Consider the following 16244-nt stretch of genomic DNA (forward strand, 5'->3'; position numbering starts at 1 on the left):
GACTATTTTAAAAGATAAAATGAAAAATCATAGAATGATGTTTTCAGAAACAAGCAACTGAATTAACAAAATGGTTTCCCCAGGCTGTTTTTTTTGTTTTGTTTTGTTTTGTTTTGTTTTGCTTTGCTTTGTTTTCTTTCCTTTTCTTTTCTTTTCTTTTTTTTTTCATTTTGTATTTCCCAGAGAACTTAAGACTTAGCTGGTTAGAAACACAGGTCAGATGCTAATGTAATGAATTCCGTAGGGTATTCAGTATTTTTGCAGTAGGGGATTTTATTGTAATGAATGCACTATTTGGAATCTTATTCCCAGTCTTCAACTCCTTCAGACCCTCAGAAAATGAAGGTGCAAGAACCACACAGACCTGGTAGCTACAAAGAGGAGGTTCTCGGATGTATTTCCCACTCCCGTTGGGCAGGGCGCCTTCCTCTTTCTATTTTGTGTATGTTGTCTTGTTTAATTTCAACATTTGGGGTGTCATTATTTTTCCGTGGCAGTGGGATTGAGTGACCAAGAAAGGACAATGGAAGGAAGTTGTCACTTGCTGGTGTGGGAAAGGTTCCTCCCTACCGAATGAATTATCTAGTAAAAAACATCAAGTAAATAACACCCAATGGGCATTTTCATTCTATCTATCTATCTATCTATCTATCTATCTATCTATCTATCTATCTATCTATCTATCTACCTACCTATCTATCTAATCATCTATCATCTATCTATTCATCTATCTCCCTCTCTCTCTCCCTCCCCACTCTCTCCCCCAACCCATCCAAGCCTCCTTATCTTTTATCTCTCTCTCCCTCCCTCATCCCCACATTATACACTATATTATTATACTGGCCATTTTTGATTTACAAAAATGAAAATTTCATATAGTTCAACTGAATATACACAATTTATTCATAAATAAATGATTAAATATGTGAAATTGCCATTTTTAGAAATCAAAAAGAAATAATTTCGTATGGTTCAGCCTAATAATATATTATAAATGTACGAAACATTTCTTATAGTGTTGAATAATTTAAAAACATGGTATTCTGAATCTGATGGCATTTGTTCTAGTCCCATTTTTACTATTTATTGGCTATGAATTCTTGAGTGATTTAATAACACTTAATATCTTAGAAGGGTAATAGTGATGGTAATAATTATTACTATTATTATACCTACATCATAAGGTTTTTGTGAGGATCTGACTGAACTTTATATGTAAACATGTTTTTTAGGTTATAAAGTGGAAAGTAATTATGAATATCTCTCGTTGCCACCCCTGATATGTGACATTATTTACACAATGGCTCTCTTGCCCTTGTATCACTTACAGAGGCTGTTGAAGACATGGTCCCTTCTGTACACAGAGTCCCTCCCTCTCTACAGGGATGCATGGAAGAAACCTCTCCAAGGTCTCAACAACAGAAAAAATCTAGTTTCTCCTGCGTAATAATGTGCGGACATAAAATCTTATAACAAATAGTGTTTCTGTCTTTGCTTTACCACGTTGCAAGCCTTTGAACCAAATCAATGGCTCCCTGGAATAACTGAATTGTCTCCATACCTGCCCTTGGCTTTAACTAATTGTCCTTTCCATATTTTTTCTTTTACCTCAGTTTATTATAGTTTCTATTTTATACTTTCATACTACTCAACTGACCACTAATTTCCTCCAAATGTTTTTGAAATAAGGTAAGGTAAAAATAAGTGAAGAAATAAGTAAATCAAGCAAGCAACAGTTTGTTTTCCTAGATCACTCTGATCTAATTGATCAGGTCCATATGACAAAACACAATACGAGACTCATGTCCTTGCAGTGACAAGAATGAAGTTGTACTAGAAGAACCAAGCTCTACCACCTCTGCTATCTGTTTACTAAGTCCTTGTCACATTGAGTAGAGTGTTGAGTGTAATGAATCAAACAGATACCCCAGAAATAATGCATGGGTGTGTGCTGCCAGTGAACCACAGACCCAAAGGCTAAGAGAGGCAGCCTCCAGATCCTTAGCATGTCATTTCCTGAGCTGTGGTGGAAATGGCTGTGTGCCATCCTTGTCCCCGGAATGAGGGAACCACTCAGGGTAAATAGAGGGTCTGTCGCAACAATATCCAGCATTTCAAGAACACCCCACTCAATCATTCAGACTTTCCACAGTGGCTTCTCTCCTGGCCTGAAATATTTCCTAAGTAGGTTTGAAAAACACGTATTCTCTCAGGCTCCTGGGACCATTGTGTAAGTTCCCACCTTAGCCCCCAGAGCAACCTGAATGAGTTTTTATAACTTCCCAGACTATGTAGCTTGCCGCTAGCCCACAGATCAGGATTAAGAGGTTCTGTCTCTATCCATTCATCTATCGATGGACCGTAGGTTGCATCCATATCTTGACTATTGTAAATAATGCTGCAAGGAATGTAGAGGTGCACATACCTTTTTGAATTAGTGTTTTCGTTATCGTCGTTGTTGTTTTTGATAAATACCCAGAAGTGGAGTTGCTGGGTGGTGATAAGTTTGCATGGTGACAGATGATTGATTACTAGATAGGTGATCTCATTGTAAGGTGTATAAATGTTTAATTATTATATTGTACACCTAAAACTAACATAATATCATATACCAACTATAGTTTTTTTTTTTTTTTTAAGAAAAGAGGTTCTGTCTCCATGTATCACACTATCACAAGCAATCAAGTTCCATCTGTTTAGAAGGAGGAGACAGCCAGGCAACAAATTAAGAAGGGAGCATGGTGTGATGCACAAAATAACTTGCAGTCATAAATTCTGTGTCCAAATTATTGCCCTGCTCTAGTCTGCGTGACCTTGGGTAAGTCAGTTAACTGCAGTGCACATAAACCTCCTCACCTATAACAGGGAGAAGAAAATACTGACCTCAGAAAGTTCTTATGAAGATTTTACATAATATCACATCTGAAAGTGCCAGTGAAAAGTGTACAACAGGTTAACTGAAATGGAATCTGAATTCCTCACTCCCATCTACACTCTTTCTCTGTAAAAAATGAATAGTTTGCCCCTTTTCTTTTCCCCAGAGACTTTCAGTAACCAAATGAGCCCAAGTACAGCTAAGGGAAAAAAACAAAAGGCAGGAAGGACATTTCATCAGGAAATTGGGCTCTTCCTTGAGGAGTCAGTAAGATGTAGGCATGCAACAGTCCCTCAAAAGGCTGCAGAGTAAAGCCCAGGGACAGAGAGACAGGGAGAGGCGCGCAGTGGAGAAGGCACTTACTTCCATAAGGGGAACCTGTGGGGGAGCCGTTTAGAAATCCTGGTGACCCTGGGACACCCAGGTTGGCCATGGGGACATTGCTGTAGCCATTCATACTGTTGCTGGAGGTGCTGTAATTAGACTGCTGAGGGGTGGAGCTGGAAGAGTAGCCCCGCGGAGAGATGCTGCTTGTGTTTCGGATGTATCCTAGACGACAAAGAAAACCTGGGTAAATTAACCCAGTACGTGGCACATACACACAGAGCAGGCCAAATATGGCAGCACAGGGCCACATCGGCCTTCTGCTATGGAGTACCACCAAGGCAACCCTGAACAGGGTGAAAAGTGTGCATTTTGCCTTCATCTTTTAATAACTTCCTCTCCTTTCTCCCATGCTACACAAGGCTAGGCGTCTGATCATCCCTCTTTCTTCTTCTTTCACATTTGCAGTGATCATCTCCCATTCATACGAAGGAATGAATAACTAATGGCAGTGTGCAGCGACATCACCCAAATCATATTTCGCTAGAGCCCTATGAGATATTACTAGGTATTACTGAGAAAAGCATCGCATGGCCAAATAAAGCTTGGCAGATGTTTCATACTGTGGCTGTTCCTTGAAGATTTACATATGAAGGGTCTAGAGAATAACTAAACTGGTTTAACTTTGCTAACCTAGTGTTTCTCCAATTTAACACAGCATAGCATCTTTTCTGGGAGTGATGGGGAAAAGGCATTCTAATAACATCTCAAGGGCCACTAGTATTCTGCAAATCACAGCTTAGTTCAAAGTTGTTACTATGCCCTGGGTGGGGGTGGGGAACATTTTTATTCAAAAGGTGTTGATAAGTTTAACTAAATGTGCTGTTTTTTGACCAAAAACTTGGAAGCATTAGCAACTGAATCTGGATTAATCCAGGCTGTAAGTGGAATGGGGGAAGGGACAATGAAAGTCCCCATACTTCTGAAATCCTAGCACATACTTTATCACCTAATCTATCCTGAAATAACCCACTTGGTGGGTAACAGTCTCCAGAACTATGTAGGAAACGATCCAAATTGAAAAAAAAAAAAAAGGTAACATTATATCCCATCGCCCTTCTGTAAGAACTGTGCATAAGAATGAGGAATTCCCTTCCAATGGCTGAATGAAATTGGAATTAATAAAAATATCTATCCCAAGGTTAGGGACATCATTAAGAATATTTATTTCTTCTAAAAAATGATTTATGATAAATTTAGCACTTTGGTGAAATCAACCTCAATGACAAAAATTTTTACATGATATACTTTACATGCAAATTTTGTTGCTATATATTTGTATATGAGATAACGCAAAAACAGAAGTTGCCAATAAAACTAAGCCATTCATCCTTGGTTACTAGGAAAAGAGAGTTGGTTATAATAAATGATAATGACAATAACAGCTTTTTTCCATTATTTCCATTATCTGATGATTGCAATAGCAGAAGTGTAAATTTTACTCAAATAATACCTGTAAATCTAGTTTCAATATGCCTAAACCCTCCTAAATCCAGAATAGTCAATCTTATCCTTAAGCATTTCCAGTGAAAGGGATTCTACCTAGTATATAAAAAGCTCAAAAATCACACAATACACCACCTACAATGTTGAGATAACTCAGTAGTATCTGATTGCATTGCTTATCTGGGACACACTCTTTTGATGGTATATGAATCAAGCTTCAACTCCTTCCACTCCAGCAGAAGCCATCTTTTAAATGTAGAAGAAGATGTTTGAATTGCGACTCTCACAAAAGTAGTACCTTGATTATTTCCCTGTGTTGACTCTGAGATGCTGACCCCAAGTTGGCTGCCATAAGAATTGATACCCATCATGCCACTGTGAGCTGGAGAGCTGGAGAGAGCCGGGATCTGGCTGGGATTCCTGGGGACACTGTAGAGGGCTTCAGCAATGTCTGCGGCTCGCTTCAAAATGATGTCCTACAAAATGGCAGATTGAGGTGAGTGTTTCATCTGGCACAAAAGGTTAAACTCAGTAGAGCATAAGACGTGAGCATCTAACCTGGTTATTGTGTGGTGTGCCATACAGAGCCTCCACGAGATCTGCAGCTCTTTTCAACAGCATTTCCTAGAAAAAGAAAAGAAAGAGTGGGGTATAAGCAAAGGAAAAACCCCAAGTGGCAAACACAAAGGAAAATGATGTGTAGAAGCGAAAAGTTCAGACATTCCCTCTAAAATGTAAATAACTAGCCAAGAGGCCCTATATTTGTTGTGAGAGGTAGAATATAATCATACATATAAATCCCTTTAAAAATATGTATCATCTACATGGAATTCATCTAGATAAAATGTTTTCATAAATGGTTGTGTGACCAAAATAAAAACAACCAAATTGAGGGTTGAGATGGTTAAATTCATAATGTCGTGAAAGTTTTACTAAGAACTACTTTCAGACTATTCCATTAAAAATTCTGGTACTCTAATTAACCAAGTATTCTTAAAATGATTGATTGACTTGTGTTTAGCTGCTTGCCAAGGAGTTGTCCATAGTACTGAAATTATTTTGGCAAGGCCTTCTGCAAAATTTTATTCTAATAAAGATGAATTCTTTCAATAATATTTCCCCCTGTTCACTTTAAACAGAGAGAATCAGTGTTCAGTAATCCCTTTCCTCTCATTTTGTCTTTTCCACCTCCTGTTTTTAACAGCCTTTTAAATTGCTATTAACCTACTTTCCAGATATCATCTAATTTAATGGTGGGGCTGGGGATTTTTCCAAGTGGAAAATAAAGGTGTGATGGAGAAGCAACTGCGGTGCTTGAGTTTTACTCACAGTTCAGAAAACAGAACATGGCATATTATAAAGTGTGTGCTTTAAATGCAAATACAAATGTTAAAATTTAATACTTTCTTATTAATCGAACAGCTAATAAATTGATACGTTTTTTAAAAAAAGAAAGCTAAAATAATGGGCTAGATTCATGACATAATTTTCATAAGCAAGTTCATTTAAAAGTGATGCATTTCATAGAAGTTTTAGATGGAGGGGTTTTTCACTTCATTAAATGCCCGTGTACATAGTAGGCCCTCAGTGAATATCTGATTGTGGATTAATGTGTCCCTGCAATTATGAGTAAGTAAAATTATATTTAAATACGAAGAAGTGGGAACTTACACTTTTAGGCAATTATACAATTATTGATCTTCATAAAGTCGGCAGTGTTTTATAAGCTGAATGCTCATAGTGTATGTTTTATAGGCCCAAATTTTCAGATTTCATATTTCCTCAGAGATTAATTATAATATATTTCCTAGTTAGTAGATATTTTATGTGCATATTGTATCTAAAGCTTAGCCAAATTTCAAGGCCTAATTTAATTTTAAAGGGATTTAAGTTGCTGGATTTACCTAAATTTGCTGAAGTTTTACAAGAAATTTTTCACATATCAATTTCCAAAGCATTGTACCTTGGCTAATCTCTCAGGATCTCCGGGGTGCCTCGGGATGACCTTCTGCAGCCTCTGGAAGCCATAGTCTATGGTGGGTTCATTTAGTGCTGAAAAATAACAGTCCTCTTTTTGAGTATGTACCCTGGCCATGAAGCAAACTTCTAATTAAGTCTTCTACAGGTAATAGAAAGGTTCTGATATTATCTAAGAATTGATACATAATGAACACAATCAGTTAAAGATTTTTACTGTTGACATTGGTTAATTCACAAGTATAAGTTTGGAGTTAATAGTAATTTAATGTTTTTCCATTAGAATGATACTTCAAATTTTCAGGATGATTACAATTATTTTATCATTTTTGCCTTAAATGTACACACATAATCCTCTGCTCAATCTCACATAATCAGATATATTACACAATTAACCATATCTTGATTTCTTATGAAGACAGTAAACTACCTTTACCTGCTTTTCCCTTCTTCCCCTCTTTCCTAAGTATGCCTTTATTACCCATTAATTCTTCTCCTAAATACCACTATTTCTTAATTACTCCCTTAAATATTTACATTCATATATATGTATATATATAAATCTTCAGTGAGTTTATTCTCATAAAACCCTGTTCTTATGCATAACACATTTCCAATTATATTTCGTTATATGCATATTTGTTTAATGTCAGGCTCCACCATATACTGCAAGTTCCCTAGGAACAGAACTCGTACTTGTTTTGCTTTGCCGCCGTGTTCTCACTGTTGGAGACGGTGCTTGGCACATAGCAGGAACTTGTTGTCAACAGTCGTAAAGTGAGTGAAGGAGGGAGGGAGTGAATGAATGAATGAATGAATGACATTTCAGCATTTCTACTGTGCTGAAGAGTTTTCGGAATTGGTTCCTTTATCCTTTCTCTCTCTTCCTCTCTTTCTTTACTTTTTAAGTTTGTGATTTAAATTTCTTGGTTTTAAAATTAAAGCATGATCAAAGTAAAGAAGAAAGATATAAAAAATAAAATAATATTCACCTGCACTCCTATTAGGCAGCAGTAAACACAGGTGTATTTCCTTTTTAATCTTCCTTTTTGCATTTTTGTTTTTATGACTATTTGTTGCTATTATTCTATCAAAACAATCTTTTATTTTAAAAATATAAAAAATTTTAATATAGAAGTAAAAGTAAAACCATCCATTACATCACTATTTGAGATAATCTGAGTTAACATTTTTTGCTTATATCCTTCCAGATTTAATACACGCACATAAGTAAAATTATTCAAAGACATACTATTCACGCTGTTACATAACCTACTTTTTATCCATTTAACAATATATCAAACTTTTCCCCAGGTTATTAAATATTCTTTGATAACATTATTTAAAATTCTGCATATTTTTCCATGACATGGTCTATAATTTATTTAAATGGCTTCTAATGTTTGGCATTTAATGTGATCCTAATTTCTCGCTATTATAAAAATCAGAACAACAATTATCCTTTGTGTATAACTTTAATTGTTTCAATTGAAAAATTCCAAGAATTAGAATTACTGGGCCAAAAATTATGATTCTATTTAAGGTCTTTCACACACACTGTCTAATCACTCAGAAGAATGTACAAATTTATGTTCCCTTCGGCAATGCATGTGGTCATTTTAACTTACATTTCTTTATTCATCAGTGAAGCTGAAATTTTTTTTCTGTACTTGCAGATGATTTTAATTTCTTTTTTAATTTCTGAACTGCTTATTAATAGTTTCTGCTCTCTTTTTTTTAAATTGGGGATTAGTCTATTATTTTTTACTTGTAAAAACCCTTTATATATTAATATTTTTAACACTCTGTCACCATGTTACGATATCATATCCCAATTTGTCTTTAGGTATTATATGTGGAAAGACCATCTCAAATCCAAAATCTGGTAAGCACATACACACACACTCACACAATGTATGAACATACATATTCATAAATATATGAATTCTTCTTTAGGTCCACCACTAAAATGTGCACTACCCATCAAAACTTATAGGTAATAAGCTTTTTGTTGTTCATTTTAATTTTTTTGCTATGTATTTCACTTTATGTTGTTTTTATTGTGAATATGATTACCCTCTCATCACATTTTTTAAGAGTTTTCCTAGCACCTAGAAACACTTTTGGTTTCTATATGTCTATGCAGACAGTGTGTGTGAGAGTAGTGTGTGGCAATATACGGTATAGTCAGTAAGAGAATCAGCTTCAGAGTCTAGTAGATCTTGGGTTTGATTTCCAGCTCCACCATTAATTTCTGAGAGCTCCTGAATCCATCCCATGAGTTTACTGTCAAAATTAAATGAAACAATTTATATAATGCCCTCCGCCCCCACACACACAGTTCTTGGCACATAAAAGATCTTAACCAACTGTAGCTATCTGTTATTTTTTAACCAACCCTTGACAGATGTCATTATTTTTTTCTGCTCATTCTTAAGCTTATACATAATAGCATCTACATGTAATGATCATTTTGACTCCTTTTGATAGGTATGTTAATCTCATTTAGTTCTCTTAATCTCATTCTTGTGTTGGCTAAAACTTCCCAAACAGTACCTAAAAATGAGGATGATGGTGAATATTCTTGCTTGTTTTCCTCTAAATGGGAATAACACTAACATTTCACAACCAAATGGGTTGTTGGCTACTTGAGTTAGATACTAGTTATCATGCTTTAACGATGGTTTTTATCAGGACTTGTTAGAATTTCAGAAAATTACAATCATATGAATTTTCTCCTTTCACCAACTTATATTTTATCATCGATTTCCCAATATTTCACAATTAAATGTTCAGTCGTGGGTGGGATATATAATTTGCTTAGTATATTTCTGAATTCAATGTGTTAATATTTTCTTAAGACTACTGGTATTAAGATTAAATCAATCAAAGTTACTGAGAATAGTGCCTGGCGCATATTGTACACTCAACAAGTGTTGGTTATTATTTTTGTTGCCAAGGATGTATGTGTCTATATCAATCAATGAGATTGTGTGCATGGTGTTATACAGCTTCCAATTGATTTTTATTTTATATCAGCTTTGAAAAATAAATGGAGAGGCTGTCTATATTTTATCCTAAGCTCTATAAAACTTACATAGCATGGACATTACCTCTTGACCAAAAGTTTGAAAGATAACCGCAGTGAAATTGCTCTTGTTAAGGTCACCAATAACATTTTAGTCAAACAAAGAGAATTTTCCCACTCTTACCTTAAGCTCAAGTTAGCATTTGACACTGGGAATACTCTTCTGCTGGGAATACTTCCACCCATTGGCTTTCCTGAACACACACCACCCTGTCTCACTCCGACCTCTCCAGCCACGATGCCGTCTCAGCCTGCTGAGAGGACTGCTGCTCCTGAAGACACTGTGTGAATGCTAGTGGCCCTCACAGTGGTTGTCAAGGAAGAGTCTCCTGCTCTGTACACATACTCCCTGGGCAACCTCACCAGTGCTCCCATGATTCCACCTAAACTACATGCCAACTATCACGAGTCTTCATCTCCAGTCCAGGTGGCTTGCCTAACCTATCCAGCTATCTGCTGGAAATCTCCACTTGGGTGGTCCACAGACTCCTCCCACTCAAGATACCCCAAGCCCAAGAGATTCTCAGTGAATTTTCCATCAGATTGACGATCAGAAACCTTGGATTCATTCTTTTTTTCTCAATATCATTTGTATTTTTCTAGGAAAATCACGCATTTCGTCAAGATTTTAATTGTTTTAGCCCTGATTGTATATAGTAATTTGTTTAAAATTCTAATCTCCTATTTATGGTTCTTCCCCTCCCCCACTTTGTTGTAACTTTCCAAATGATCATATTTTTAATTTTATCTTCCTTTTGTTCTGAAGAGAGTATCCTAAATTTTCTAGGTGGTTAGGTATTAAATTGTTAATAATTTATTCTAGTTAATTGCTCTGGATTTAAAAAGGTGGCTTGCAGAATATCAGCTTTTTCAAATTTATTAAGCTTTTGTGAATTAATATGTATTAGTCTTATATGTGTTCCATGGGTAATGCTTTAAATGTATTATTTAATATATCTTTTTGATCATATTATTTAACACATTTTGTACATAAGTGCTACTATAAATTATCCTTCCACATTCCCTTGTATTTCTAATAGTTTTTTAATGTATGTATTTTCCTCTAGTGATTAAGAAGATACATATCCTATTTTAATTTAATAAATTTAGATTTATTTTAAAATATTTTATTTTTTCTAATTATTTGAGTCTGTTGAGCCCATCTTCATAAAGAATTTTGTTTACCAACTTCTCTACGTCATTCTCTCCACTTTTACATTTTTGTTGATAGTTTATCATCTTTAGCTAATGTTACTATTATTATACTTCTTGTGACTTGAATCTTTTAGACATTAATTTTCATATTTACGTTAAGCATCATAATATTAACAGTTATTTAGACACTATATTTAACCACTTTCTCTGCTGCCTAATAGTCCTGTGATAACATAACTTTTTCATTCCTGCGTTCTTCTTTGATTCACTTCTCCCACAGTCCGGTTACGTCAGTAAGAATAGGAGTTAAATTCTGCCCAGGCCCTTCTATAATATCTTTCTGTCTTCCTTACACATGAATGACAACTTCTCTGGATACGGACTGTTGGGTATACTCTTTTCCATTCAAAATCTAGTTTCTGCTTGTGTCCCTTACCTACCCTGATATACATCTAAGAAGACCTGAGCATATAATTGGAATCATTCTGTAAACTTGTTTTTCCCATTTAGTATGAGAACATCAGCAATTTCTGAAGTCCTTTTCTTTAATAATAGGATTTTTAGTGGCTGTAATATTCAATAATGATAATCATCTTTATCATCGTTAGAATTTACCAAAGGCTTACCATATTACAGGACCTATGCTAAGCTTTTTATACACATTAGCACATTTATCCTCATGATAACCCCATGATGTAGATTTGATTCTCCTTTTAAATGCAGTTCCAGGCAGTCAAGATGGGATCTGTACCCAGGTTTCTCTAATCCAAGGCCTACGCTCTTAACTTTTCCTGCTGTAGGACTAGAGATACTGTTCCAAGCCCCGGCCACGCATGCCAGCAGCCCCCTCTGTACTTAGCTACTGAACGGGAGCCGGTGAAGAGCAGAGAAAGTGTTGAAAAGTGACTGTGCCACCCTCTGCTTCCTCTCACTCACCCCCTCCACCACCGCCCACCCCTCCCCCGAGCTGTGCTTCCTCTGCAGCTTCCAGCAAAGCGCTGCAGACCTCAAGAGGAAGCCCCGCGGGGCTGCCTGACTTCTCAGTCACAGAGTGTGGGAGGAGGCCCCATTTGGTATCAATCAGCAAACACAAACAGCTGCCCAGTGCTGGAGGGTGAACAGACTTGGTGACAAAATGCTCTAAATCAATCATTGCCTCGTCTTTTTTTCAAATATGCACCATTTCGTTACCTCAGGTGCCGATTTTCCTATATGGAGAAACGGAAATTATGGATATGGGTGTGCTCACAGCGTGCTGACTAGAAAGTAAAGGAATATCCCATAAGGTAGAAAATCAACGCCCCCAAGGTCCCCTACTGTCTCCATCACTGCCCCTTTCCTTCCCATATGCATGGCTCCTCCCAGGCAAGTTCTCATCCCCTCTCGCTGGAGGTCTACTGTCCACCCACCACTCCGCTGGTCTCCTTCTTCCTCCGTCCTCCTGCTGCTGGCAGAGGAATTATCTAAAACTGGGCTCTCATTGGTACACAGAGGTGGGATGAAAATGATGTTTTCTCTTTCATAGAATTTATCCCACATTTGTAACCACTGTTCTCCTCTATTAGATAGAAAACCACCAGGACACGAGGGCAGTGTCTGATTTTTCTTGCCTGCCTTCCCCTCCTCAGCTAAATTAGAAATAGCAGGCTATCTTGACCACATTGAGTCAGGAATCCATCCATGTTTTAAACTGAATACATAGATTAGACATACTCATCTGTTATGTTGAGTTTTTTTGTTTTTTATTTTTTATTTTGCAAGCCCCTGCCAAACTTCATAGGCATAAACTGTGAGATGGGTTATGTATAAGTCCAAGATGAGAAGACTGTAGTGAAACACACTGTCACCTATATGGGCAAGGAATAATGGCACCCATGTACACACACGCACACACACACACACATACACACACACACAATTTAATCAAGTAAACTTCTGAAATAAAATCCATGACGTTGAAAGTGGTCACAACGTAACCGTAAGAGGAAAAGTGAGTTAATCCCTCAAGTGTTCAGCCTTGAAAACGTCGATGTTGGATCACAAAACTTTTACTTAGGTTCCAAATTGACTTCCCAACTAACTGGTTGTTTTGCATCCTATAAGCTCAGCCTCATCTTGAATCCCAGCTTCCCCCCACCTCACCTCCCTGGGTGTTCTCTCGTTTCAGGCCTGGTGTGAGCCAAGTAAACCTCAATTAGCTAATGAGGTGCCCAAGACCAGCACCAAGACCGTCTCTAAGGGCCAGCCAGATCATTAACTGCCATCATCAGTGTGAATTTACAACCTCTCCCACCACATGGAGTGCAGGGGCTGTGAGGTTCTGCCAACCCCTTGGCTGACAAGGACACAGAGAAATGCTAGCAAGGCAAAAATGGAGTAAATTAAAAATATGCTTCAATCTATAGGCTCTATTTATCTATGTCTTTCTTTAGTAACATAACATTAAGGTAAAAGGTCATATCCCCACTGAAATATAATTTATATTTACCTTTTATTAAATAATTATGGCATGGCATGAAGTTAAATATTACAGAAGGTAATCAAGGGGGAATTCAATAGAGAAAACTCAGACATGAGAATTTCGTCTTTGCTATACATAGAACGTCTTAATCCTCCACTGGGAGTCATTCGGTTTGCTTAAGGAGTTTAATAATACACATTTCAACTGCCACAGAATCTAAATCCCATTTGGATCAGCCTTGGAAAAACTTTCATCAATACCTTGAGATTTCATAATATTTCTCCTGAGAGCCTGGATCTTATGTGTCATTTCTCATTTTGATTGCGAGTATAAGATATGAGGTTACTTACATATCTTGGACCCAACAAATAGATGTAAATTATAAGCAATGTGTGAAGGGTTTCCTTTATAAGTGAACAGTATTTAACTAAAAATATCTACTGGGAACTACTCATTAAAAAAAAAAAAAAAAGCTGGCTGCTGCTCAATATTAATATTCCCAAAGGGTTGGTGCGATGTATAAATTCTATATGATTTTTTTTCTTTCCTTAAGAGGAGATACAGAGACCAGATAATGCGTACCCAAGCTTTCGACTCCACTTCTATTTCCCCAAAATATAGGGAAGACTGGCTAACATGGCAAGGGGGCTCTTTGTTGGAGTTCTGGTCAACCCCGAACAAAGACAGCATTGACATTACAGGCAGAAGGTTACTTATGCTCTTGACCAACAGGGATACTGGACACAAAGACAGCAACACCAAGCAAGGGCCAATGGAGTTTCTCTGCAGAGGCTTGAGAAGAGACAAATAAGATGATGGAGTGAGGGAAGATCTGAGTGCTCAATCGGGCTGCCACTCTGGAACGTTGACCTAGGACATAGCTTTCCTCACTAGTAAGCCTTGAAGTGGAGACCAGGATCCTCGTGGAGTCTGCAGATGGCCATCAAAGGGCCTTCGCTGTTTGTTTGCACATATGTGCATTTGTCAGCAGCAAAGGAGCTTTATCTTTATCAGATGTGCACAGAACCCAGAGTCCACTCAGGGGTCTAGCTCACAGAACCAGAAGATCTCTCCAGGCCTACCTCTAAAGCCCAGGCTTCCCAAGAATAAAGAAAACAATGCAAAAGAACCCTGCCCAAAAAACCTAAAACCTATGTAATGTGACTGCCGAATAAACACCAGATCAGAAGAGGGACTTCGTTGTGGAAGCAGAGGGAAAAACACACATCAGGAACACCTCTCCATGTGGTTCTGGTCAAGGGCAGTTAACTATGTGGTCAGGACTGGAAGGCATAAAACAGCTTAGCTGGGGGAGGAATTCAGCTATCCACAGATCGGCTCCCGCCCTCACGCGACTGTTGGACTTTCCATTCTGCTCTTCGCTCACAGGGCCTAGGTCTTCAAAGGGCTTTCATCCTACAGATTGATTCTGCGACGTCTGCCTTTCTTGTGCTATGTGTTTGGTTCCTCTCTCTCTCCCTCTTCTTCCTCCCCATTCCCTCGTCCAATTATCTACCTTCCGCCCTACTCCTCATGTGTCTAACATTCAAAGGCTATATTCAATTAACATTTTAATGCTCCCAAGTTAACTTCTTTTTCATAGTAATTGATGCTAAGATAGAGATAAAGCTGACTCAGCCCAGAATCTGCCTCCCTTCCAGACCCTGACCAACAATGCCACCTTCAGACCAGGTGGACTTCAGTTTATTTCTCTGCAAAGACAAAAGTTTGGGCTAAATTGCCTCAAAGACCTCTTGTAAGCTCTTGCATTATATGATTTTATTATTTATTTGGTGCAGTAGAATTCTTTGAGAAGTGGAGATGGGTGGGGGTGAAGCCACAGGCTGTTGAATTAAGCTGTCTTTAACTTTTGTTACATTAAAATCTTTCCCTACATCCATTTGTTTCTATGTAGCAGAAGTTCAGTGTCACCAGTTTAAAAAAAAAGGACAAAGATAATATAAAAACACATTATTAAGATGGTACCTGCCTTTGTGGATACAGGAACGAGAACACGAGGTGAGAACCAGCAGTGCACAAGTGAAAAATTAGACAGAAGCCTGTGATATTTAATTTTAAATGAAATATTAATTTAATATTTAATTACGCTTTGGTTTCAAGAAAAACCGCAGCAGCAAGACAGATTGTTTGAAGAAGGGAGTAATATACATGGTTAAGGAGACAACTGTAAAAATTAAAGATAAATTTCAAGGGTAAATTCAAATGCCACAATGGAGCAGTTATGAATATGCTCGTATGCTCTGTAATGTGTATTTAGAATATTATACCTGAGAGCACCAGACCATTAAGGGGCTGGGATGTCTCTAGTGAAACAGCAGCCCCTATTCTGGGGCCGCCAAGGGAGACGTGATTGCTCAAACTCAGCTGAATGATCTGAATTCCACAAGAGGTGGGGGTGGAGGCAACTTCAGTAAAGCTACAGGCTACCAGGAGGGCCGTTGATTCAACCTGTTTCCAGTGTGAACAGGGAACAATTGTACTTGGGCCAGTTTTTGATGTCTGAATAGGGTATTTTTAACTAAAAATCAGATTCATTTCTTAAATGGGATTTTTTTTTTCCAGGATAATGGTATAAGAAAAAAAAAGAAAAAAAGGAATGTGAAGTGGATGAGCTATTAACGTTTTCCATCCAGCTCGCACATCTGTGCTGTGCAGCTTTATGAGAGAACCCCACACTTCATGCAGAGCCCCGGGGAGAAGGCTGTTTGGGGTATGATTTGGGGGTCTGTGGAAACATCTAGGCCTCTCATTTCTCTTCTCAATCACTGTCTGTTCTTGGCCATTTTTTGGTTGGTTAACACTTTCTCCCAAATAACGAACAGTGGGAAGTAACCAAA

The 16244-nt window shown here is 37.6% G+C and overlaps 1 protein-coding gene across 3 annotated transcripts in view; it reads right to left on the reverse strand.

Annotated features, from left to right (window-relative positions):
• EBF2 (early B cell factor 2) overlaps nt 1-16244 on the reverse strand; it is a 186802-nt gene that overhangs the window by 13080 nt on the left and 157478 nt on the right. For 2 of the 3 annotated variants that reach the window (XM_011360293.1, XM_011360294.1), the window contains 4 exons: nt 6669-6757; nt 5264-5329; nt 5004-5181; nt 3239-3424 (listed from right to left, as the gene is read on the reverse strand). In XM_011360293.1, the coding sequence (XP_011358595.1) occupies nt 3239-3424; nt 5004-5181; nt 5264-5329; nt 6669-6757 (519 nt within the window). Of the gene's footprint in view, nt 1-3238; nt 3425-4228; nt 4232-5003; nt 5182-5263; nt 5330-6668; nt 6758-16244 lie in introns of all 3 variants that reach the window. The other variant, XM_011360295.1, reaches the window with a different exon arrangement.

This window comes from Pteropus vampyrus, unplaced genomic scaffold (assembly GCF_000151845.1).
Source record: "Pteropus vampyrus isolate Shadow unplaced genomic scaffold, Pvam_2.0 Scaffold53, whole genome shotgun sequence".
NCBI lineage: Eukaryota > Metazoa > Chordata > Mammalia > Chiroptera > Pteropodidae > Pteropus > Pteropus vampyrus.